Below are 24,792 nucleotides of genomic sequence, written 5' to 3' on the forward strand. Positions count from 1 at the left end.
CTTGAGGGCAATAAAGTTTACAGTTACTGGCAGCTTTACAGCCTTGTTTTTCTGTGGTCATTTTGGTTTGAGTATTTTTGCACCAACATTTATTTTCATGTTAGTTGTAAAAGCTGCTTTTGAAAAGTTGATATTTTGAGACCTTATCTTCAGGCATTCATGTGCTTTAATTAAAAAAAATAATAATAATTTTGTCAATCAAACTCCATGGAAAATTGCTTTACTTTGCCCCCAGCCTCTCTCCACCTGCGTGTGCTGCATCCGCACAGCACAACTTGCTCATAGTGGAGAAACCTAATACAATGTTGAACAACTGGCAGTCAGGTTTACAATGCAGTCCAAACATGGTTTGTGATTTCAAGGTCTGCAGAATCATACCATCCTGCACACCATCCTATGATCATGTAATAAACACAACACTGAAATGATCACCTGCAGAGCCATAGTACGATATGCTCAACTAAACTAGAGCAGTTTTAAACTCATTGTGCTGCATACATAAAGTAAAAACTTGCAGACATGGAGGAACTTAAAGTACTGTCCTTAAAAAAGTAATCAGGGACAAGTAAGAACTGTTAAATGAACATTAAAGTCAGACTGAGTTTTGATGCATCACCTGATATTATCTGCCCCCTATCTTCTCCACTGCAACACTGCACATAATGGTGAAGGTGTGCAGTTTGTTCTCATCCTATGAGTAAAGGTGGTCTCCCTGATAAAATGTTGACAGACTGTAGAATATTTGTTTAAAAGTACATATATATCCTGATCACATCAACACTGTTCTGCGGAGTATAACCTAAATGCAGTGTTAAAATCACTTACGTCTGATATTCTAAGGACGGATGTTTTCTCCGAGTGTTTGTGAACGCATCTTTTCCCCACGTGGTTCATTCCGGTAGTGACGTTACTAGCTGGCGCTTCCTTTTGTCGTGTGGTAGCAGCTTCGTAAGTGTTGTTGTTTTAAAATTGTTTTCTAAATTGTTGTTAATTTGAGTTTTAGTTTTAATTTAGCATTATAACTCTCTGCAGTATTTGGTGTTAATCTCAAACTGTACACAGTCGACCAGGGAAGTGAAATAGCGTTTTTTTCCCCCCACCTTAACACCGTTGATAGACCAGGTTAGCCTGTTAGCAACTTATTAGCGGTGGCGGCTAACTGGTTAGCTTGTGCTTTGCTCTCCATCAGTAACCAGTGACAACGTATTTATGTAATCTTAGTATATGTCTCACAAAGACTTACTAATATAATCATCATGCATTAACTTTGTGTTGGCAGATGTATTATGTCGCTGTGCATGTCGCTGTTTATTGTTTGACGATTGAATTCTAATTTATTACAGGTGGAAAATTGGCGATGTCAGTAGCTTTAGTCTTTATTCAGTTGCCTCTCAAATGCCATTATTGAATCGTAAATGCTGATCATCTACGCAGTTATATTACTACACTACCAAGATATTTTGTAAATGTTTACCTATATTATTATGTCTCCTGCAGCTAGTTTTTGTTTTAAAGGCTGTTGGCAGCGGATCCTGCTGAGCCTCCATGAAGACAGTTGTGTTAAAAATGGGGTTTAAATTGGCATTTTAGATATGGTGGGGACAGGCAGTGACAGGCTAAAAAGTTCTACACACAAAAGCCTATATTTCAATCACTGAAACCATTTATAGAGTAGGCCTATGATTGGTGTCATTTGACAGACTGTCATAAATCATTTCATCTACACTGACAATTATCTTCTCCTAAGGTGTCAGTGTGCAAAACAACCACCTGTTGACAATAAAACTTGCATTCTCTTGTGCAGCAGTATCAGATCTAGGAATGGTGGTGTTTGGTTGCCAGTACAGGAGTAGTAATTGATATTGTGTTTTTTTTAATAATTTCAGTAAAGGATAGTATTACAATATACACAGTTATTAATGTTATTGCTCCGAAATGAGGAAACAAACTTAAGCAGCTGTTGTGTTATTCAAAGTGCTCAGATCTTGTCCTCAAATCGTGTTCACTAGCTCTTCAGTTTAACTTGCCAGCGTTCTTTATTCAACAGTTTTCTTTGTGTCAAGCAGGCCTATGGTATCTCACGATGTAGAGTCCACACGCTTGTTATTTAAGCAGGAAATCAGATCACTTTGCATTGTTATGAAACAAAATGAGGCTCTGTGTCATTTTCTGTCATCTATCCATGCCATCTGTGCCTTTTGACTGCCATCTGCAAGCTTGCAAAATCAACAATTGTGAGAATAGATAGATTTGTGAAGACAGATGTAGTGATGTTGGGCATTCCCAGATGACATTGAAGTGTTAGTGTGCCCCCAAAAAAATCCTGCCTCAATTTAACATCTAGTTAAAACACATAAAAGAAGTGTAAAACTGAATTCTAAACAGGTTGACTTGTTATTATGGCAGGGCCCCCTGTTTGTAGCTTTGTAGCTGTTATCTGTACTGCTTCTTGCACTGGTCTGGTTTATCTCATATTTTCTTCCCTTCACGTCTTGCCACAGCAAGCCATCAAAGATGACTACAGCTGCAAGACCAACGTTTGAGCCGGCAAGAGGAGGGAGGGGGAAAGGAGAAGGTGATTTGAGTGCCTTGTCCAAGCAGTATTCCAGCCGAGATCTTCCAGGTCACACAAAGATCAAATACAGGTCAGAGGATCAAACATGAATGGAGCTGGGTTTTGTGTGGATATATGCTGGAAGCAAGTTGCTTCATGTTTTTTTTTGTTTGTTTTTTTTCCCCCTTCAAATATTCTCCCATCCTCAGGCAACCTACCCAGGATGCCCCTGAGGAGGTTCGTGCCCGTGACTTTCGCAGGGAGCTGGAGGAGAGGGAGCGTGTAGCTGCACGTGAAAAGACCAGAGAGAGGGGACCAAGAGGTTGGTTTTTCTGCAGATATTACATCAAATGTTTATTTAAACTGTCTTAAGATTTCTGACAAAGTCCCCTATGTTTTCTGAAGTTTGAACCCATGAATTATATTGTATTCTCTGCAATTTTGCAGAGCACACCACATCATCATCATCATCTTCATCTTCATCTTCGAAGAGGCCCAGACTGGATCAGATCCCAGCAGCCAACCTTGATGCTGATGACCCTCTCACTGATGTAAGTGCTTGCACTACAAGATTCGGTGGACACTTAGCGATGATTAACACTCATTAAGCTTTCCTTGTTAATGATGCTTATTTTTGTTTGTAGGATGATGAGGACGAGGACTCTGAGGAAGAGAGCGATGATGACGACACTGCAGCTCTTCTGGCAGAATTGGAGAAAATCAAGAAAGAGCGAGCTGAAGAGCAAGAACGCAAAGTAAAGCTTTCACACAGATGCGTTTACACTTGCAAGAACTCACAGCACAATCAGCAAATACGTAATGGATCACGTTTAAGAGAACACAAACATTACCTTCTTGTGTTTAATGACTTTGTGTCTTTTCCCCTTTCAGGAGCGAGAGCAAAAGGCAGAAGAGGAGAGGATTCGAATGGAAAACATCTTGAGTGGCAATCCATTGATTAATTTGGCAGGACAGCAACAACAGATGACCCAGACTCAGAATACGTTCAGGGTCAAGAGAAGGTATCTCACATACACAACACACACATAGACTATATGTGAACAATATTAATTGTATATGAAGAAAAACCAGCAATCTTGCTTGATTATTTTGTTAATATCCTTGTAGGTGGGACGATGATGTTGTGTTCAAGAATTGTGCTAAAGGAGTGGATGAGGCCCGGAAGGAGAAACGCTTTGTCAATGACACGCTGCGCTCTGAGTTCCACAAGAAATTTATGGAAAAATATGTAAAGTAAAGGACTTTTTGTGTTTATTTTTATTTTTTTTTACCCTAATGTCTTTGCTCCCTTTCCTTTGCCTTCGGTCCCAACAGTGGTAGATGGCATTCAGATACATTATGCATTCAGTTTCATTAGTATCTGTACAGTCAACAGGTAAAAAGCTGTGTATAAATGAGCTACATCCTTTAAGTAAAGCTTGTGAAAAGTTAAATGCAAATTTTTAATGGGATTCAGCATTTCTGGCTGTAGTTTGTGTTATTTCAATAAACAATGACTTGACTCACAGGAACGTCTCTGACAAGTGGATGTCCAGAATGTTCACATGAACACAGACTTACATAAACCAATAAAAATAAAAGAACAAACAATGGAATATTATTCATTAATTTCAATATCATATTTTCGTAGTTATTTTTTCTATGAATTACATCATCTAGAAAATTGATTGCTTCATCTACTAAACTAGGATCATATTCATGTATTAGATGTTATCTAAGTTTCAACTTGTGTGTGTTCTAGCGTTGAAGAAAATCTTGCTGAGTTAGCTACATTCAAGGACAATTTTCATGTTAGTTTTTTATTTTTTTTATTTTGAGGTGCATGAGGTCTGTTCTCCCTGGTTACTAAGATTATTTCATTCAATGATAGGCTAAGAATTATATATTTTTAACTATGTAAAATAGCATTGCAGGGGAATTAGTTCATTTCCCCACAGACACTGCTTCTCTTTTCTTGCTTCATCTAATCACAGACAGTGTAGATCTATTGTCTAAAATCCATTGTGCACATATGAGCATCAACTTTACCTCATGCAACTGAACAAGAAATACGTGTATGTCATGACATCAGCATGATTTATGAGAAATGTTATTTTTTTATTGTTTTAAAAATAATGAGACACTTGCAAAATATTTATTGGCTCATGCAGCTGAAACAACATCACAGCAGTTTATCAACGGCAGTCTCAAAAACATGAATTTAGATTTCCACTGTTGTTCCACTGTCATGTGTAATAAAAAAAAAAGGACCCAAAGCTGTCAATTTGCATGGTGGGGGTATGTGTATCATTACCCTTCTTTAGAATTGGTTTCCGATTTAGCCATGCATGGTTCACATACTCCAACATTACAACTTACCATTGTGTAGTGTATAGTAGTTTTAGTGTTGTAGCAGAGATGTAGGTGAGCTGGTGTGCTTGAGTGGCGCCAAGTAGGGAGGGATATGTGGAGAGAAAGGTGGGGACTACATTCTAGAGGAAACAAAGGTTTAGTGATAAAATGATGTAAAACATAAGACTGGAAGGGATTTTTCATGGAGAAATAGAACTAAATATGCATCATTGATACACAGAGATGAACTTTTTAAGGTTTAATTAATGACAGAAGAGGGACTTCAAATTCAGCCTATAAATCTAAACAAGATCTTTATTTTAAGTATTAGTCCAACTGTACTGCACTATGGTCTTTTTCATTATTTTATCATCAAGTAGACAAACTGAACCAAAACAATGAAGTCACAGCGATGGGGCGTTTATGGAACTTCACTACATGGTTTTTGGGGGGCACGTGTTAAGATGTGCAACGCAGTATGTGCGCATGTGATGTTTTCGTCTTTGTAATAATCAGTAATGTGATATTGTCCGCCTTTTTAGTGCGGTGCAAGTTGTGTTTCTGGTTTCACTGTTTGGTGTTCAAACACTTTCTGTAACACAAGAAGGAAAATATCAACACGAACGCAGAGCCGTGAAGGCAGCACACGAGCCGCCGGCAGAGGGCGCCGTCTCCAACCGTCGGCTCCTTGTGACGGGGATTGGGAGGCTTCTGGGAAAAGATGGCAGCTTCCTTTTGTTTGTAGGGATTTGCTGCTCTCCGAGGGGGGGATTTAAAGGCATTCTTCCGCGGATACACGGGTTTCTAGTCTCACACTCGGAGCTCTGAGCAGCAGTTAACCCAACACTGTAAGCAGGGGAACATGGAGAAGAGCGGCAGCGTCGACAGCTTGGGCTCGAAGCGCTCCTCATCCCGACAGCCAAGTGTTGATTCATTGTCCAGGTAGCTAAACCCACCACAACACTGAGCCTTTTTACGCTAGCTAAAAGTTTTAAGACTCTCTGGAGGTTCATTATTTAGAATGTACAACTTAAGTTAGCCTGTCTAATCCTGGTACACTTTTTTGTGGGCTTTTAGAAGTTACTGTAATCTGGTTAATAAACTGAAACCAGACGAGCTCCGACGTTAACTGTAAATGAGCTGTCTGACTGTATCGATTACCAGCCACTTTTAATCAACTGCACGAGTAATAATTTATACTGGGATTTGTTACAAGTGCCAGTCAGAAGTTAACAAAGCCCTGAATAATGTCTTACATGCATTTGCTTCCTCGGTCTGACCAAATAGTATAGATTGATTATTATGTTTGATAAGTCATCGAGGCACTAAACAGGAACAAACTATCTTCATTCAGAAGAAAGCTAAACTTGTGGTCATCATATTTTGGATAGTGTATTTGGATCCTACCAGATTTTTTGGAGAGAAAAGGTGGTGAACCGAGCCTTTAAATGAACCAGGATGGAAGCTGTGGTTTATTTGAGCTGCTAAAAAGTTCACTTCTGTTATTACAGTCCAGTAACACACTCCAACACCAACATTGTGCATATTAATATTGTAATAAAATGTGGTTGAATCTCTGGTGGAGTTCAGGATTTGTCTAAAGAAACTTTAGCACGAATAATTCCACCGTATAAACCAGGAATCTGTGTGGAGCAGCTGACCTGTCAAATGTGTAGAAGCCAGAACAGTATTAATGTGGGAGCCTGAGGGGATGTAGCTATAGCTGCTGCCCCACATGCTTGAAAGCACACATCACTCTCAATTGAAAGAAGCACTCATTGTGTCTGCTGCTGTGTGATGCTGCAGTTATTTTCTGAAGTCAAAGGATCTGACACACAGAGAGCTGTGTGCGACAAGCAGGACGTCAGTAGGTTCACTAATGTTTTTGCGTCACATTCAATGGCGCTTGAAAAACATTATTGTAAAATTCTGACGTTAATCTATTACATTTCAGATCTGCCTGAGTCATATTAATACTTGTATAGTAACCGACATGGTGATATGTTGTGTGATAGCCTATGTAACCAATGGCATAGTGTTACCTGGTAGCAAAAGATGGGACTTGACTTCCTCAAACTGGGTCACCTGGGTGTTTGATATTAACCGGCATGAAATGCTCCATGACCCCCAGATACATCACCAAAGATGTGTCCAGGTGCATCGAGATGATTACTGTAACCTGTATACATGCTGTACAAATAAGATTGAATTGAATTGAAAATTACTGTCTGTAAAAAGAGGTGTAGTGAATAGGGAGAAGTAAATGGATAAAAATACATCAAAGTTTATTTGTGATGTTGCAACCTCATCATCACTCTGTGTCTGAACTGCACCTAAAATTTCTGGGGTTGCTATTGAGCTTATAAAAATAGAAAATCAACAAGAGCAAGAAGATAATGTTTCATTTGTGAAGCAGCAACTAATAACTGGATGCAACTTTTGATTATCATTGTTATCATAAGGCTTTCTTCCACCAGCACTTCCACCTCTCGCTCTGACCGGTCTGGCCAGGCCAAACCACCGTCTGCTATGTCCTCTGACTCTGTGTCAACCTCTGCAGAGTTTTCTCCAGAGCTCAGGGTTAGTAACATGTAGTTCACTGATATTCTGCTTCTTCATTGAAATCATATATTATAATAACTGAATCATGACCATCCTCATATCTGCATCCCTCAGGTCAAGCCCAAAGCCTCTGCCAAGGTATGTTAGGTCATGATTTACCTGCTGCCCAACATGTTTGCTTAAATAATACTTCAGCTCAAGTCAGTGCTCTGTGTTCATGTGTTTTTTGTATCTAATGTTTCCAGCAGGTGATTAGAGAGTCAGACAAAGAAGAACCACAGTTGCTTCCAAATGAAACTGTTCAAGACATGGGTAAGTTTTGCTGTAATCAAAGCTGCTAGAACGCATTAGGGCTAAGTAGTTTTCTTCACAATGTGTCATTCTTGGCTAAATCAACATTATTTTCTTGTTTTGTTCTGCAGCCCAAGATATCACATACTTTTGTCCTTTCACTGGAGCTTTGAGGGGAACAGTGACTATTACTAACTACAGACTTTTCTTCAAATGCATGGACAGGGTATGTTCGTTGAACTTTCAAAAGCACTGTGAGCTAATGTGAGGGACTGTTTTGTTTTTGACAATGTGTATTTGGTTACTAGGAGCCGACATTTGTGCTGGACTTGCCCCTTGGCGTTGTGAGTCGTGTGGAAAAGATTGGAAGTGCTTCAAGTCGTGGTGATGTGTCCTACGGGCTGGTTTGCAAGGTGAGGAAGCTGTGGATATGGTCTGGAATATCTGACCTTGTTGGTAAAGTAGATGATGGTTTTATAGTTTTCGAGACATAGAGGATGCCTCCTGTTGTCATCCCTGCTGTATAAAGCACACAGTTTCCATGACAACATACTAGGAAATAATGTTATAAAGCTGTGAAGTGATATTTACATACAGCTGTTGATCCCTGAGTTTGACCATGACCTTCTGCTCTGCCTTTCTGCAGGATATGCGTAATCTACGTTTTGCACACAAACAGTTGGAGGACACACTGAGGAAGTCCATTTTCGAAGTACTGATGAAATTTGCGTTTCCTGTTTCCAACGGGCTGGTGAGTGATTCTCAGTCACGCTGTCGCTGGCATTTCAACTCCATGCAGACTGCCAACTGATACATTTCTCCCCAACTCTCCACAGCAAATCTTTGCCTTCGAATATGGGCAAGTCTTCCCTGAAAATGGATGGAAGGTGTATGATGCGGTCTCGGAGTACAAAAGACAGGTATTTCAAGATGCCACAGTCTGTGAGGCTCTGTTATATGTTCTTAATAGCATATCACAGTGGTTGCTCATGTGTTTTTGTTTTTTTTTTTTTTATAAAGGGTATACCCAATGAAAGCTGGAGGATAACAAAAGTTAACGATCACTACGAGCTGTGTGACACCTACCCATCGACTCTGGCGGTGCCTGTCAACATACCAGACGAAGAGCTGAAGAGGGTAGCTGCCTTCAGAGCAAAGGGAAGGATACCTGTGAGTGACAGTTCCTCAGCATGAATGTAATGATCCTGTCATGTGCAGCTGGCTCGCAGGACAGTCTGTGCTGATACTCTTGTTACACACTGTGTGTAGGTGCTGTCATGGATCCATCCGGAGAGCCAGGCGACAGTGACACGCTGCAGTCAGCCAATGGTTGGGGTGAACGGGAAGCGCAGCAAAGAGGATGAGAAGTACCTCCAGGCGATCATGGATGCGAATGCTCAGTCCCATAAACTCTTCATTTTTGATGCCAGGCCCAGTGTCAACGCTGCTGCCAACAAGGTCTGTTTTCTGAATCTGAGTACAAAAACAATGTTTATTAAGAGGAAAACAACCAAGCAAGCTGTTATACTTTGATGTCATACCACTGCTCGTTGTGCACCAAAGTCCTTAAAGCAATTGTTGCCTCTTGGCAGCCATCTTGGTAACATTCCAAAGCAGTTATTTCAGGCTAACAAGACCAGGTTCTTATCTAAATAAATGTAATGAATTTCAGTAGTTGCCAGGACATAAAATCTGCATATAAAAAAAAATCACCATTCAAATCTGCTAAAACAAATTTTTCAAAACACTTGGTGACCAGTCCTCCCCTGCACTGTACGTTCCACCAGCCTTTGCCCTTTTTTTTAAGCCTTTTCCAACATACATTTCTGACTAATTGACTTAATAATGACTGTACACCCCTCACACCACTCGTGTGCCCTGAAGGTACTCTGTGCAGTAAGAAAGTGTGGCTTCATGTCAGCGTCGATTTTCTGGTCATCTTAGTTGGTGTTTTTTTCCCCACAAGATATACTTCTAATACACCATACACAGTTTCATGACTCCATGCTTGTGCCAGTGCAACAACACCATTGGCTGATGTTTTCTGGTTCAGCTGTTATGAAGCAAATTACGTTTTTTGACGGATGGGTAGGACGTGTTATACAACCGCTAGCTTTGGCATTATGGAATTCTCCAACAGATTTCTACTTAGTTTACTCAAAGGCGTAAGTCTCTCCCTTATGACGTCTCTGACAGAGTTCAGAGGTGACTATGTGTGATACAACACACTGGAGCTGCTTTGTTGATCTGTGCCCGTTAGATCTTTGTAATCACACTTCCTCCACTTGTCTCCTACAGATGAAAGGAGGTGGATATGAAAGTGAGGATGCGTACCAAAATGCTGAGCTGGTGTTCTTGGATATTCACAACATCCACGTGATGAGAGAGTCACTCCGCAAGCTGAAGGACGTGGTCTACCCCAACATCGAGGACTCCCACTGGCTGTCCAATCTGGAGTCCACTCATTGGCTTGAGCACATCAAGGTGAGCACGATGACACAAGAACTGACATGGGAATACAGTAAAGAAACAAAGCTGACTCAGTGTCATAGACTGTATATAAATATAAAAGATGAACGTAGCCCCAAGGCCTGTATAGTAAAGCCAATGTGGAGGTGACTTAAATCTGTATTCTTTCTCAGAAGCCTGCCGGAGGTCACTCCTCTGGCTTCAAAAAGAAAACGGCGATTCTCACTTGATTTATTCCCTCAGTAAACATTTTCCGAATATGTTTATGGTCCTAAACTCTAGTTTCAAGTCTTCTTCAATACAGTATGTTGTTTAATTAGTAAATTATTGTGTAATTTAGAGTAAAATAGACAATAAAGCAAGGTATGTTTTACAGCAGGGCTACCAGGTGATTGACAAGGAGCTACCATAGGAGCATGTGTAGTGTCTTCAAGTTCTCAGTCAGATCTGCCCTTCACTTACAACATCTGGTTTCTGAAGAGCAAGATGGCCTCAGCCAAATTCAAAACTCAAAGCTTCAAAATGTTGTGCATAAACCAGTGGGTGGCACCACAGTGTCTTTTATATACAGTCTAGGGCCAGTACCCCTGCTCTTCACCACGTTGTGTGTCTTTCTTTGTTTGCAGTTGATCCTGGCAGGAGCGCTCAGGATTGCAGACAAAGTGGAGTCTGGGAAAACGTCAGTGGTGGTTCACTGTAGCGACGGCTGGGACCGCACAGCTCAGCTCACCTCCCTGTCCATGCTCATGCTGGACAGTTACTACCGCACCATTCGCGGCTTCGAAGTCCTGCTCGAGAAAGAGTGGCTGAGTTTTGGCCATCGCTTCCAGCTGGTATATAAATTATCTCACACCTTTGTCATTTTAGAAATCCCAGTATGAACTCAGGGGGTGTTTCTAGTTCTTCTTGCATCACTGATCATCCTTTTCTCTTCTGTTTCTGCCAGCGTATCGGTCATGGTGATAAAAACCACACAGACGCAGACCGGTCACCTGTTTTTATTCAGTTCATTGACTGTGTCTGGCAGCTCACTCGCCAGGTAATAAACAAGTATTGAACTAATTTACTGAAATGTGAAAGAAGATTCCTGAAGGATAATAATTAAATTGTTTCCATTGAAGTTTCCTGCAGCCTTCGAGTTTAACGAATACTTCCTGGTCACCATCCTGGATCACCTGTACAGCTGCCTGTTTGGGACGTTCTTGTGTAACAGCGAACAGCAGAGGTTGAAGGAGGTACGTGTATTAAGCATATATGTTAAAGCATATAATGATTATTATCTTTAAGAATGTAGCAAGACTTTTTAAAAATCTAATTCCTTTAATATCCAATTGTAAATATAAACAATTGCTTTTGTGAATAGTTAGAATTCCAATCCATCATACTAAAACTAATTTTAAGCTGTAAATAATTAATCTTTTGTTCAAACTCAATTACAAATATCTTTAACTTAATTTTGACATGTTATGATTTCAAGCTTTGTGTATCCATAGTGTAATTATGAGTAGTTACAGTTCTAATTATTGATGTAAAGTTCATTGTAGAAATGTACAATTGTTCTTCCATTACAGATGCCATAAATGGAAATGTAGTTCTCAAAACTTAAATTCTGACTAGTCACAATCTAATGACTGATGTGTCTGCTTGGAGCTGTAGCTAGCAAGAATGTCATGTCAGATACCTAGAATCATGTTTCTGGTATCTGAAATGCAATTGTAACTGGTGGAAATTATATTCATACTAGTAAGACACAATATTTTAACAACTAGTCAGATTTTAATTATAGTTGTCATTCAATGAATCTCCACTGCTCAAAATGTCATGCTATATTTCCAATGATACATATCTAAAATAAATATGCTAATTAGGATGACATATAAAAAAAGGTTTGTTGGTATGTCTAACATGTCAGAAATGCAGTTGTTGATATTTGAAGTGACATTTCCAGTAGACACGATCCTTTTTCAACATGTGGAAAGTCAGTTGTAGAAATCTGTTGTCATCATCTTACTGTGAAAAAGGAATTACTGATGTCAACAATTACATCAAAGATATCTGCGGATCTGTTTTAGCTATTCAAAATGTAATTTCTACATGTGAATATACGCGTTGTAACAGGTCTTACAAATGTCTTAAAATACAATTTTGACAGGTCAAAGTGACATTTCCACTTGTGACAACTAAACATTTACTCGTCAGCTTTACTGATCAAAAGTTGAAAGGGCTCACCATAAAAAGTCTGACTGATGCAGTGTGTGTGTGTGTGTATAAAAAGAAGTGCAAAGAATAAATTACAAAGTCTTTATGGTGGTTTACTGCACAGTGTACTGACATGGACGTCTTTATGTTACAGGAGATCCCCAAGCGGACAGTGTCATTATGGTCTTATATTAACAGCCAGCTGGAGGAATTCACCAATCCTTTGTATGTGAACTACTCCAACCACGTGCTGTTCCCAGTAGTCAGTTTACGCCACCTGGAGCTGTGGGTCGGATACTACATCCGTTGGAACCCTCGCATGAGGCCTCAAGTAGGTCACGAAGCCTGCCTGCTTCTTGTTTACTTCACTGTTTTCAAAAGAAATTGTTTGCAGTTTATTTCAGCGGTTGAACTGCTGGAGTTTTACACATTTTTTTTCTCCACTTTTTTCAGGAACCTGTTCATCAGCGCCACAAGGAGCTGCTCGCAAAGCGCGCCGAGCTGCAGAAACGAGTGGACGAGTTGCAGCGGGAGGTGACCAATCGCTCAGCTTCCTCATCCTCTGAGCGGGCGGGATCCCCGACACGCTCCATCACTCCGGTGCAGACGTTCGTTTGACGCTATTGGGACCCTCATGACTGTCACAGAAGCTGAATCCCACCTGTGAGAAGGTGCTATACAGCAGTAATCAGTAGGTTACACACCTGTGTGCCAAACTGGCTCTTTTGGTGACACGCAGTGATAACACACTACCACCAAAAGTGTGAACAAGCAGATTGCTGTATCTGCAGCTCTCACAGGTCATGCAGAGTCTGCTTGTAACAGAGGTGTTTGTCTCAGAGCGCTTCACTACAGCCATATTGTACTCTTCCTCCAGGGTTGAGGGCTCATGTAACCAGAATAGCGAGGACCGTTTAGCATATCGACCTACCTACAATCAGTGTTTTTAAAGTACACTAAATAAATATTACTCGGGTTAAATGTTTATGCCTTATACACTTTATAGGAACACTCGCCTCATTCCTTGATATTGATTTGAAAGCACTACAGCTGAAGCCATAGTGAACATTTGCAGTGCAACGTAAATTAGTTTGAGCTCTAGAAAATAAGTACTAAAACTGACTTAATGGCTTGGGAATTGTTAGGTGTTGATTTCACAATGTAGCTTAAGGGCTGTAAAGTTAGCTTCTTCTAATATTAGTTATAGAGTGCATTAAAAAAAAAAAAAAAATTGGGATTGTCTAGGAAAAAAACAAAACAGTCCCTTTAGATTGTTGTGACCAAATATCAGCTTTTCTATGAATACATAATATGTCATGCATGACATTCCGTTCACTAAGAGATTTAGGTTTTGTAAGTTTCATTTTTCTAACTAGTTGACGTTATTTATTATCTTTTAGTCCAGACTTGTATTTATAACTCACAAATATTCTCTGTCTCAAGTCATGACCTGATCGGAGACGTTTCCATGCAATATTAATAAGCTGAAAAGAATATGCAATAGTTAATTTGTCCCAGTAGTTGTTTACTGAGAATGTTTGTGTGTGTGGACATTTCTTGCAGAGGCTTTTAAAGCTAGTATCAGCCAACATTAGTTTTTATAGGGAGCAGAATGTGTAACACCTCTAATAATTAGCTTTGGGTGTTTTTTTTTTGTTTGTTTGGTAATGAATCTGAATAAATATCTGTGCCTTGTTCTGAATGGTTGGGAGAAAAACTAAAACAATAGTGTGCACAGTTTGTAATTGCCGACGTTAAATGGTATATACAGTGTTAGCCTTTCCACTGCGTATGTGAATACTTGCAATAAATGCGCAACTCAGCCTCAAGGATTCATTTTTGTTTGTTGCAGAAGCATGATGTGAACACTCTTAGTCCATTTCTAGGATTTAGCTGTTTATCCACGACACTAGCATCAATTATCTCTAATTATCATTAGAATCTTGCCATAAAATATAAGATAAAGAGTGCCTTTTATTATGAATTAAGAAAAATAGTCTGCAATTGAAAGCGTGACTTTGAAGCAAATCTAATACCAGACTGGTTCTGAAAACATTAGCATGGCCATATTCAATCCGTTTCATTTGTATACTTTAGCTTTTAAACAGCATTTACCCTTTAGAGACTTGTTATTCCCTTTACTTCTGTATTTATTCATGTATCTACATCTGTATGTACCTGAACATCTGTATTGCCACTGATACTGACTTACTCTCCTAATAAAATGTACAGCTATTAAAGTCACACAGCTCCACGTGGTTAAAGTGAGGCTGCGATGCTGTATGCACTTCATTACTTCAAAACTTGAATCTGGAAACTGATGTACTGCAGGCAGCAGCGATGTCAATCTGTACTGAAATATTTAATAAAAGCGCTGATACTATGTAGTCAACCTTTTTTTTTCATACTTTTATTGCGGCGATTTCATGATGGTCATGAGTACAATCAGAAAACGTCCATTATAATTACATATAGTTGCAGTTTGCTTTTTCTTTATCGCTTTCAGTGTCAAAAACAAAGTGTGTAACTGAATCTCCTTTAAAAAGTTCAACAAGTTCGTCTCTATTTGCTTTCCCAAAATCTCCCTCCAGCCTTCTATAAATTATTTTTTGGTAAAACTGAGTACAGATAATCTCATAAACCCAATTTGTGACCAACTTTTTCTACATTTATGAGCTGTTTTTATTGTGTTTGTAACAAAGGAAGCACTATTCGGTACATTATCCATTGACGTCTTACAAATATCTGTGATGCAGCTTGGCCGATGCTGGCTGTGTTAGTTTACAACCTTCCAAGGAGTCACACAAAGACATGACTGAGTAAATAAACAAGGGAGAAGCACAGCAATAGTGGAGTAGAGATAAAGATTTACTGCAGGTAAGTGGTTGAGGGGAAAGGAAGAGAGACAGATACAGGATAGAGCCCAGAAGTGAAGTGTGAAAGAAACATGAACAAAATCTGAGAAACTTAGTCTAAGCCATCATCGGAATTCACTTTAATTTTCTACAAAATGGTTGACAGATCTTTTAATACGGGCACTAACTTTACAGCTATATCCAACCCATTTAAGGCTTCAAGATTTGTAATAATATATGACGATTAATATATAAACGTTTTCTACATATCCCTTGTGTGCACTGGAGTTTCTGTGACTAGTTTTCTACATGATCCATGCCCAGCTCAGCACCCTGGTAGTGGACTGAGCTCACAGCTGTGCACAGGATCTGTTGATATTTAAATCATTGTTTTCTTATGCAGTTAAATAGCAGCAACTTCTGTAAAAACAGCATTAAAATTAACCGGTCATACCTTGTCAGTGAGTTTAACTTCTTATATTCCAAACATTGAACTACAAGAAAAAAACATTAATTATATTTGACTGAAGATCACTTTTTTTGTTGGACACTGAAACCCTCTGACAGGATAAAGTCAAGACAATGTGACCAAAAAGAAGTAATGCAGTCCTCCAGAATATGTTGCCACAGATGTGCAAGTGTTGCCTACTAGAGGCAAATCCAGTTGACTTGTCCTAAACTTAAAATGACCATGACATGAATGACTGAGAATCTACAAACACAAGTTTTAGCAACAAGTTCACCACTGCTGGCAGACATGTTGGCTGATGGTTTGTTACTAGAGTCAGTGGTGCTGAGCTTCTGGTAACCTCCAGGTAACATTTTTGCCATTGATATAATTTCATTGCAGCAAAGGTCATATATTCATATGCAAATTTGATATGCAGCAAACTCGCGCTCAATTACTGGTGAGCTTTGTGGAAAAACTTCGGGCAGGTTTGCTGAAATGTTTTCTGTTTGGAGCAGTTTTGCTGCAAATTCAAATTTGATCTAGTTTTTATAGTATCTCAGTGTTTACATATGCTATACACAGTAGCAGTAGTGTCTTAAGGGTGATGGTGATCAGCTGTTCTTCCTCTGCCTGTGTGGGTTTCCTCTGGGCATGAACGGTTTTTGCCCAGTGTTAGCTGGGATGGGCTCCAGCTCCCCCATGACCCTATAAAGGATAAAGTGGGTGTAGCTAGTGGATTGGATTGTTTTTCATACATTTTCAATAAGTTTATCCAGAAGTTTGCTGCAGATCTAATTTGCATATAAAAATCTGATCTTCTTTCAAAATTTGCAGCGACTTTGTCAAAGGTCAACAACAACCGTTTGCTCAAATCTTTGTAAGGGAACATCAACCGAAATCAGATTCATACCTGACATCTAGCAATTTACTGTCTCCACAGTACAGTACAACATTCCTGCAGCATAGTAGATTAGAATGGTGTAGATATTCCCATTAAGCCTGGGCATTCAATACTAAAGCTACAAAGGTTTTCTGAATACCCCAAATCTACATTCTTTAGTTTTCATAAAAGTAAGGATTTTTTTAAAAGTCCTGCATTCATTCATATGCCATTCCAAACACATCTTTGAACAACCAAAAATAATGTGATTATTGTTCAAAAACTCTGGATATTATTTTACTGTTCATAAAAGTCAGATCTGTTTACTGAAGTGAAAATATTTTGCTGTCCCATCAAATGGAGATTTTTCAGTTTCAGTCTCACTCTGAGCAGGATATTTAAAATATGAAGCATAGAATATGACATTGCTGATCATTATAGTAACAAACTAAATATAGCAACAGGTGGCCAACTAGGGATGAAAACACATCTTTATTGTTTTATTATAAGTTGCTGTAGTTAGTTAGATAAGTTGTCATTAGGTTATGGACAGATTATTTTTTTTGCCAGTAACACAGACAGCAGATTTGATGTGTTTGTAAGTTATTTGGGCTGTTCTTGTGTTATGGAACGTAATGTGTGAACTTTTTCCCCTCACCAGCGCCTGCATCTCTTCTCTCGAACTATTCAAATCATCTGTCACTCAGATTACTATCAAATAAAGTGCATATTTATGAAAGACAGTGTATATAAGGCACACCTTTACATATGATTGTTGCTTTAGATCATTACAAATACGACTAATTCCAAGGCACGTAGTTTGAGATAAACCGGTCTAGCCAGCCTGCACTCACTGTGACATTAATGTGGAGCAAGGGTTGAGCTCAGGGGGGAAATAGAATGATGTGACTTTGCCTAGAGCACAGTGATTAACATTTTTGTGTTCTTTACAATGAAATACTAATTTATTAACAGGTAATAATCTAAAGATGGGTTGTTATGCATTTTCGGTGTTACCTTTACGGGGCATCTTTTTTGTTCTATCCATAGTATATATAAAAATAACATCTTTTTTATGCAGTCTTATAGGGTTTATTTCATCTATACACTTTTTTTTTAGCATACACTGTATAGAAAAACAGAGAAATTGACATTATTGACTGGATTTCACACTACATAAAGAAAACACATTACCAGGCAGCGAAAAGTGACAAGCTAAGTCTTGTACGTCCATTTTTCCCTGTTACATTAGTGATCGTACTTACAAACTGTGTACATTAATGATTTGATTGTCTATGTTGTGGAAGCGTGTTGAATCAATCTGGACATCTGATTGGCTGCGCGGATTCAAACTGTAAATCCCGCGGACTGCTGTAGTGTCGCGATAGGTTTCCTTTTCTTCTTCGGGAGCCGTCGGCCTCTTCCGCTTACATGACGACGACGGCGTTGATACAAAAAGAGAGAAGGAAAACACAAGGAAAACAGCTTTCTTGGCGAGAACAGCGGAAACTTCATATAAATAGCCAGATTGTTATCAACGGATAGCTCAGGCAGCGGCGTAACTAACGCTTAATCTCAAGTCAGAGTGTCTGGATAACGTGTGAGCAGTGGAAGATCACAGATATTTGGAGTTTATTGTTCTTCGCCTGCTCCCTCCAGCTAAGCTATTTCTGTGTTAACCCATCTAGCCGAGCAAGCTAACGTTAGCTAACGCTGGATGCCAACACGGTGTGTGTCCTTAGTAGTTGTCAAGAAAGGAAATACCGCCGTTAATCCGTTCAGTTTGCAGCTGGACTCTGCTAACCTCTTCTAGCTCGGCGGCTTTAGTTAGAATGGCAACGTCGGCTCTGTACGCCTGTACGAAGTGTAACCAGCGGTACCCCTTCGAGGAGCTGTCGCAGGGCCAGCAGCTGTGCAAGGTTTGGGAGTGTGTGGGATCGAGGCTGACTGTAAACATGACACGAACAGTGTTTTTTTTAAAAGAGTGTGGAAGTGTGCGGGTGTTATTGCCGCCCGGGTGTGATGTTGCTACGACAAGTAGCAGGTTAGGCAAGCTCAGATTATGTAACAAGTTGGAAAACGACCGTATTAGCGTGACCATGTTTAGATCATTCCCCATCACCCTGCTGTTTATTAAAGAGGAATAACACAATCATGACACGTCCTTACGTGCTTGATGTTTATTCAGGGCGCCTTATGGAATGATATTTTTACGATTTTCCATCACGGCACATATTTGGCAACGTGTTGCTCTTGAAGGGCTTCAAATGTACTTCATGTACAAATTAGGAGCTTGTCTGTAAGAGAAAAGTATAAAGATGAGGAAGGGCAATTTCAGAGCCTTGATCCTTCAATACACCTTGTGTTCGCACCTTTATTTACTTCACTGTCACTCTGTTATGGTTCATATTTTCTGTAAAAATCCATCCAGCACTTTTGAGTTTTTTTTCTTCTTCATAAATTATTTACAGGACTTTAAGTTTTACACAAGCATAGTTGATGGTACAAGGTTAGCTGATGGTTATAAAGGTTATAGTGCAGTAATGTTTTTCCAGCGAGATGTTTTAAATATTACAAAACACCAAGTACAGCCACAGTTACCCAACAATAGTGATGGTTATTACTGCTTACTTGTACCACATCGCCAAGGCCTACGGGCATCAGCTATTAGAGGTCGTCCACAGGAAATTTTGAGCGTCAAACACTTAGTTTCCTGCATTCTGGTGCATTCTGGGGCCCTTTCTGCATCAGTGTATGATATATGTACATTTATGTAATGGATAAGAACACCAAAGTCAGGCACCATGTGGTACTCTAAAATATAACTGAGTATATTTTCATCTAAATATGTTTTCCACAGTAGATTCAATGATTGTAGGAGCTCAGAATTCATATTTAGAAGGTTAAAGAAAGGCCCAGTGCTGAAGAAAAAAAGACAGGTTTTTTATAATATAGCTTCCTTTATTTATTTTTATTGGTTGGGAGACACATGCAAATGTTCCAAATATTTATCATTTGTGTCCTCCTGAAATCTGCACCTATGCGTACAATAGATTCTTTGTCTACAACACTGAATAGTGAGCTGTTGATATTTTCATACCTAATGTAGCCACAAGCTGTTAAAGAACACACACACACACACCAAGTTGTGCGGATATACACTTACAAGCCAGTATTGTTTGTGATGTGTCTATTGTAATGGCACGATTTATTTGTCAGGTTTTGCCAGCAGACTCTCACGAGAGCACTGACATTTGTTTGTTTTGGTACCACAGGAGTGTCGTATCGCACACCCGATAGTCAAGTGCACATACTGCAGATCTGAGTTCCAGCAGGAAAGGTAAGATGTGTGCCCCTAGTGATGATTTTCTTTTTTTTTAATTCATGCTAATGCAGTGAATTTCCTGGCTTTTTGTGTAATTTGTTGTAATCTGTTTATTCTTTACAGTAAAACAAATACAATCTGCAAGAAATGTGCCCAGAATGTCAAACAGTTTGGCACAGTGAGTAGCAGTTTTCTTCTTCTTTTTTCTTTTAACTGAAGCACTTTTAATGCCAGTTCTGTTTGCTCAATTCTGTTTCATTGATTAATTTATGTATTGTTTATTTATTTTTATTCATGTTTGTCTGGTTTTATAGCCCAAGCCCTGCCAGTACTGTAACATCATTGCAGCGTTTATCGGGACAAAGTGTCAGCGTTGTACTAACTCAGAGAAGAAGTATGGACCTCCACAGACCTGCGAGCAGTGCAAACAGCAATGCGCCTTTGACCGTAAGGAGGAGGGCAGGAGAAAGGTATAAAGCTAACACGCATGCAGTTTAAATATCCGACGAATGTCCAACAGTGAGTCTTATGAGCTGTTCTCTCCAAACTGTATTACAGGTGGATGGAAAACTGCTGTGCTGGCTCTGTACGCTGTCCTACCGCCGTGTCCTACAGAAGACTAAGGAACAGAGGAAGGGTTTCGGATCTTCCAACTCCTCATCCCTGAATGAGAAAGACCACCACTCCAGACCGCACCATCACCACCACCACCACCAACACAGACACAGCAGCTCTCATCACAAGTATGTCCTCTGTTGTGTTACTTCTTTCTCTCTGATCATCCCCAGACACTTTATTTTCAGCATTTAATGGTGAAAAGATTTGTGTACCTGCTGTGTTTGCTAAGTGTACCCATCTTTTACAGGCTGAGTGGGAGCTTGAGTCCTGAGCAGGAGCAGGGACTGTGGAAGCAGAGGTAAAGGTTATTTGAACTGCATGTTGAAAAGGGAAAATGCGGTGTGTCGACTGTGTACAAATTGTCCACTGACATCTTGGTTTTATTTGCAGCCATAAATCGTCTTCAATCCAGAAGGAGACTCCAAAGAAGAAACCAAAACTGGAGATGAAGCCATCCAATGGGGACAGGTATGACAGATCTTTTTGAGAAAACATTAGTTACATTTTTGTTACATAGAAATAGTTATTCCTTTTGGTATAAGCCTGCATACAGTTTTTTTTACCTATCAACATTATCTTCATGCTCTTTCATTTATCTCAACAGTAGTTCCATTACCCAGTCTATGGATTCTGGAGGAACAGACAACTTCATTCTTATCAGCCAGCTGAAAGAGGAGGTGATGTCACTGAAGAGACTTCTGCAGCAAAGGGATCAGACCATTCTAGAGAAGGACCGAAAGGTACTTATCAGCCATAGTCAAAACTGCTCTACTGCTGGTTGCTTGTATTTGCTGGAGTTATTGATTGAATGATGAAATTCTCCTCCAGCTCACGGAGCTCAAAGCCGATTTTCAGTACCAGGAATCAAATATGAGAGTGAAGATGAACCAAATGGAGAAATCACACAAAGAGGCGATGGAGCAACAGCAGGTAGGAATATATTATCTGTGTGTGGTGTGACACGTCACGAAAATGCTCATTTGTGCACGGATAAAAGTGTGTGCTCGATAGAGTCAACACCATACTTGGACTATATTAAAGTTTTTGCTTTAGAGTAGTTCTTGTTCTTATTAACTAATAAAACATAATGCAGGTTTAATACAGATGTTGCACTGCAATCAGCAGACACCCCATTGTGGGAAACAATTAATACCACAGTTATCTTCTAGCCCGGTCAGGTTATATAGTTTATTAGTATCAATAAATACTTCAAATATCTGGACCTTTGTCGTGATTGTGCCCCATATACCGTCTGTGCTAGTATAGTACATGGATGATTCACTTGTTGCACATGTTTTCACTCTGTTGTTATGGATACGAGGTGTGAGTCAGTTGAGCCATTTCCTTTGTGGTTAACTTTGCATTATAGTTGTTGTTAAAGTGGTTAAGTGTGATTCTGAGGCTGACGTGCTTCCTATGTTTGATGCACCAAAGGTTGTTTTCACTCGTAGTCTACTCAGTTAAAAGTAGCCCGTGTTCATGTTTACCACTTTGTTTTCATCCAGGAGATAATGTGGCTTACGAAGGTGTTAAATGAAGAGCTTGTCTAGTTCAACCACATACATTTAGTTTTTTATATTGCGCTTGTTCTCCATACAGCAGGTATCCGTGAGCCAGACACTCGTCAAAAGAATGATGACAACCATGAATAATAAAACTGAATGCTTTGACACTGTAATGTGTTAAAGCCAGTTACTGTGTTTGCTTCCATTCAAATCACTACCAAGATTTAATGTCTGTTCATGTGTTCTGAGTTTGTATCACCATGGAACACTATGTTAATAACAACCCAGCCAATATGTGGGGGGAAAAAATCATGTTTTTAAAAGTTTATGCTTGTGAAAAAAACAAGCACTAGTCTCTGCTGTGAAATGCTGAGGACAAGTCTGCTGAAGGCTGATTGGCAACTTTCACACCAGCCCAAATGAAGCGTTCCAACTGTGCAAAAAGGCCTGAGTTTGTTTTGACCGAACCAAACACATTAGATGTGAAACCACAAACTAGCCCTTTAGATACAGACTATTTTTGTCACTTTGCGGCAGTAGACTAAGCTTCCCACGATAATAAACTAAACACTCAAGGCAACTTCCACTCATTAATGCGCATGTACTGCTGAGAATGGCACAAGATTGTAGCCAGAGAATGAAAGATGGAGAAGGAGACAGTCGGTTCAGCCTCTTTATCATCAGGTTGTCTGTGAATCTTAGTTGTCTGTAATGACAGTTTGTAAAACTACCCGGTGTAAACTAGTCCCTGCAGAGGCGAGGATTGGTAGTGTACCTTTGCTCTCCATTCCTGCCCCTCTGCCTCATCTCATAATTCTTAGGAAACTTAAAACAAGCACACTGAGCTGTTGTGCAAATTCTGGCATCAAGGGAAGACACATTTGCATAACTAGCTAGTAAACTGTAGGCTGGAGTTGGTGAAGTAACATGCGATCATACAAGAGAACAACTGATGCTATTAAGCTTGGAACATTTGTGAAGTTCTAATGTTTTATAATGTAATGTTTTACCGTCTACTACGGTGTTAAAAATTGCCACTATCTGTTTTCTAACACATTTATTCGTTTGTTCCCACAGTCCAAGAACAGGGAGCTGATGAAACAAGTGGCTGCCCTCTCGAAGGGTAAAAAGTTTGACCGGACAGGAAGCTCACTGCTGTTGCCCTAACAATAGGCCGGCCAGCGGGTAACAACACAGAGCGGCTTCATTTTTGTAACACTGTGAAAGTCTCCCTCCTGTGTTTCCTCATTACCATCAACATCGATTACTTCTTACTTGGTAACGCCAGACACCATGTTGTACATGGAAATCAATTGTTCAATCTCTTTCTCTAAATGTCAACATATTTTAGATATTTTATGGCGACTTTTCCACTGGATCATAGGGTGTGACTTTGGATGGAGTGGAGGATGGAGCCCTCGTTTTTAACACTGCCGGGCCAAAACAAAAAGCATGGTGTGCATATGTGGATAGCATTGTGTTGACTCAGTGTATCCACTTAATTTTTATGGATGTCATGCATTTTATTTATTCAACTGTATTTCCTAGCTTTTTTATTTCCTCACAACATACTAAGAGAATATCCCACATTTTGGGGTTTTCTTCAATAGCAATTAGTTATATTTTTCTAAATGGATGCGATTGTGGAAGATAAGTTCTCCTTAACGGAGACCATGTGCAACTTTACAATGTATGCAAACGTGGGAAGGGTGACCACTGAGCTGCTGCTCAACAGTAGAGAACTCTCTCAGTAACAATTCATAAAACAACCAATGAACACTTTGAAAGGCCGTCTGATCGACGCCTCTTGGCTGCCCTCTTTCTCACTGTGTGACAGCTGTAGTGCTTTGCTGTTTCTCTTTAGTGGAACGATTGTAATACTGCATGATTTTACTGCCAGATACCGGATGGCATTGTGGTCAGACTTCTTTTCCCCCCTTTTAATTAGTTTTTTAAGGATCACTTGTAAATGTATTACTGGGGTCAGCCATTGTATTTAAACTATTGCTTGTATCTGTTTTAGTGAGTACAGTATGTGTATGGTAAGGCCAGTTGAAATTAACATGTCTGTAGAAGATGCTTTTTAAAGGAACACACCTCTCACCCTACATTATTGGGCTGGTTTCATACTGTGGTGTCCAGGATCACTTTTGTACTTTTTTCCAATCCAAGTGTTTTAAAACTATTAAAACTGGCTAAACTGTTACTGTATGCTTGTCTTTACTGACCTCATAACTGTTTCATTTTCCTAAATTTAAAGGTTTTTTTTTTTTTTCAGGATTCAGGACCTCTCGCTATTCGAGCTGCAATGATTTATCAAATATTTGTCAACTGTTAAGTTAATCGGCAACTGTTTTGACACAGTCTGTGAATCTATTTGAGCGTTTTTTTAAGGACAAAAAAGTCAATATTTTCTGTTTCCAACTTCCTAAATTAAAATATGTTCTGGTTTCTGTACTTCTCTGTGACAGTAAAGTGTACACAAGACATTCTGATGATAAAATCCTGAGCTTTGGGAGACACTTTTTTTTGCTGTTTTCTGGTATTTTATAGACAAAATAACTAATTGATTCACCTAGAAAATAATCAATAATGAAAATAATTATTTGCAGCCCTAATTACAATGATTTAATAGTTCACATTTAGTAGAAACATGGTGCTTCCACTGCATGAACTTTACTTATTGTTCTTTACATGTGTGCGATTATACTTTACATTCTATCATGCCGAG

General features: G+C 39.4%; 3 protein-coding genes across 5 annotated transcripts; all 3 read left to right on the forward strand.

Annotated features, from left to right (window-relative positions):
- The first annotated feature begins 898 nt into the window (after positions 1-898).
- Positions 899-4,162, forward strand: cwc15 (CWC15 spliceosome associated protein homolog). The gene is made up of 7 exons (XM_008295215.1): positions 899-948; positions 2,502-2,645; positions 2,764-2,876; positions 3,002-3,105; positions 3,199-3,309; positions 3,446-3,576; positions 3,683-4,162. The coding sequence occupies exons 2-7, from the start codon at positions 2,515-2,517 to the stop codon at positions 3,810-3,812; spliced, it is 720 nt and encodes a 239-aa protein (XP_008293437.1). The 5' UTR covers positions 899-948; positions 2,502-2,514; the 3' UTR covers positions 3,813-4,162.
- Positions 4,163-5,633: 1,471 nt separating this feature from the next.
- mtmr2 (myotubularin related protein 2) lies at positions 5,634-14,814 on the forward strand. 3 transcript variants are annotated; one of them, XM_008295216.1, is made up of 16 exons: positions 5,634-5,848; positions 7,369-7,486; positions 7,583-7,606; positions 7,717-7,780; positions 7,891-7,985; positions 8,068-8,172; positions 8,406-8,510; positions 8,596-8,679; positions 8,780-8,929; positions 9,029-9,217; positions 10,058-10,243; positions 10,855-11,061; positions 11,175-11,267; positions 11,350-11,463; positions 12,582-12,758; positions 12,881-14,814. In XM_008295216.1, exons 1-16 carry the CDS (start codon positions 5,769-5,771, stop codon positions 13,043-13,045), a joined length of 1,956 nt encoding a protein of 651 aa, XP_008293438.1. In that variant the 5' UTR covers positions 5,634-5,768; the 3' UTR covers positions 13,046-14,814. The 3 variants fall into 3 exon arrangements, with proteins under 3 accessions (XP_008293438.1, XP_008293439.1, XP_008293440.1); XM_008295217.1 differs by having other exon boundaries at positions 7,384-7,486; positions 7,714-7,780; XM_008295218.1 differs by having other exon boundaries at positions 7,384-7,486.
- A 3,222-nt stretch (positions 14,815-18,036) lies between these two features.
- fam76b (family with sequence similarity 76 member B) lies at positions 18,037-24,518 on the forward strand. Its single transcript, XM_008295219.1, has 10 exons — positions 18,037-18,532; positions 19,889-19,953; positions 20,062-20,116; positions 20,253-20,408; positions 20,497-20,681; positions 20,804-20,854; positions 20,947-21,024; positions 21,161-21,296; positions 21,385-21,486; positions 23,139-24,518. Exons 1-10 carry the CDS (start codon positions 18,446-18,448, stop codon positions 23,226-23,228), a joined length of 1,005 nt encoding a protein of 334 aa, XP_008293441.1. The 5' UTR covers positions 18,037-18,445; the 3' UTR covers positions 23,229-24,518.
- The last annotated feature ends 274 nt before the right edge of the window (positions 24,519-24,792 follow it).

This window comes from Stegastes partitus, unplaced genomic scaffold, assembly GCF_000690725.1.
Source record: "Stegastes partitus isolate 25-593 unplaced genomic scaffold, Stegastes_partitus-1.0.2 Scaffold1031, whole genome shotgun sequence".
Taxonomy (NCBI): Eukaryota; Metazoa; Chordata; class Actinopteri; family Pomacentridae; genus Stegastes; species Stegastes partitus.

What these genes read in the sequence shown, in the direction of transcription:
- cwc15 (XM_008295215.1), top strand. Translation starts at nt 2,515, where the DNA reads ATGACTACAGCTGCAAGACCAACGTTTGAGCCGGCAAGAGGAGGGAGG. An exon ending in CACACAAAGATCAAATACAG is followed by an intron (nt 2,646 to 2,763) that starts GTCAGAGGATCA and finishes TCCCATCCTCAG; the next exon opens with GCAACCTACCCAGGATGCCC. An exon ending in CAGAGAGAGGGGACCAAGAG is followed by an intron (nt 2,877 to 3,001) that starts GTTGGTTTTTCT and finishes GCAATTTTGCAG; the next exon opens with AGCACACCACATCATCATCA.
- mtmr2 (XM_008295216.1), top strand. Translation starts at nt 5,769, where the DNA reads ATGGAGAAGAGCGGCAGCGTCGACAGCTTGGGCTCGAAGCGCTCCTCA. An exon ending in TCTGGCAGCTCACTCGCCAG is followed by an intron (nt 11,268 to 11,349) that starts GTAATAAACAAG and finishes TTTCCATTGAAG; the next exon opens with TTTCCTGCAGCCTTCGAGTT. An exon ending in AACAGCAGAGGTTGAAGGAG is followed by an intron (nt 11,464 to 12,581) that starts GTACGTGTATTA and finishes TTTATGTTACAG; the next exon opens with GAGATCCCCAAGCGGACAGT.
- fam76b (XM_008295219.1), top strand. Translation starts at nt 18,446, where the DNA reads ATGGCAACGTCGGCTCTGTACGCCTGTACGAAGTGTAACCAGCGGTAC. An exon ending in ATGTCAAACAGTTTGGCACA is followed by an intron (nt 20,117 to 20,252) that starts GTGAGTAGCAGT and finishes CTGGTTTTATAG; the next exon opens with CCCAAGCCCTGCCAGTACTG. An exon ending in TTCTAGAGAAGGACCGAAAG is followed by an intron (nt 21,297 to 21,384) that starts GTACTTATCAGC and finishes ATTCTCCTCCAG; the next exon opens with CTCACGGAGCTCAAAGCCGA.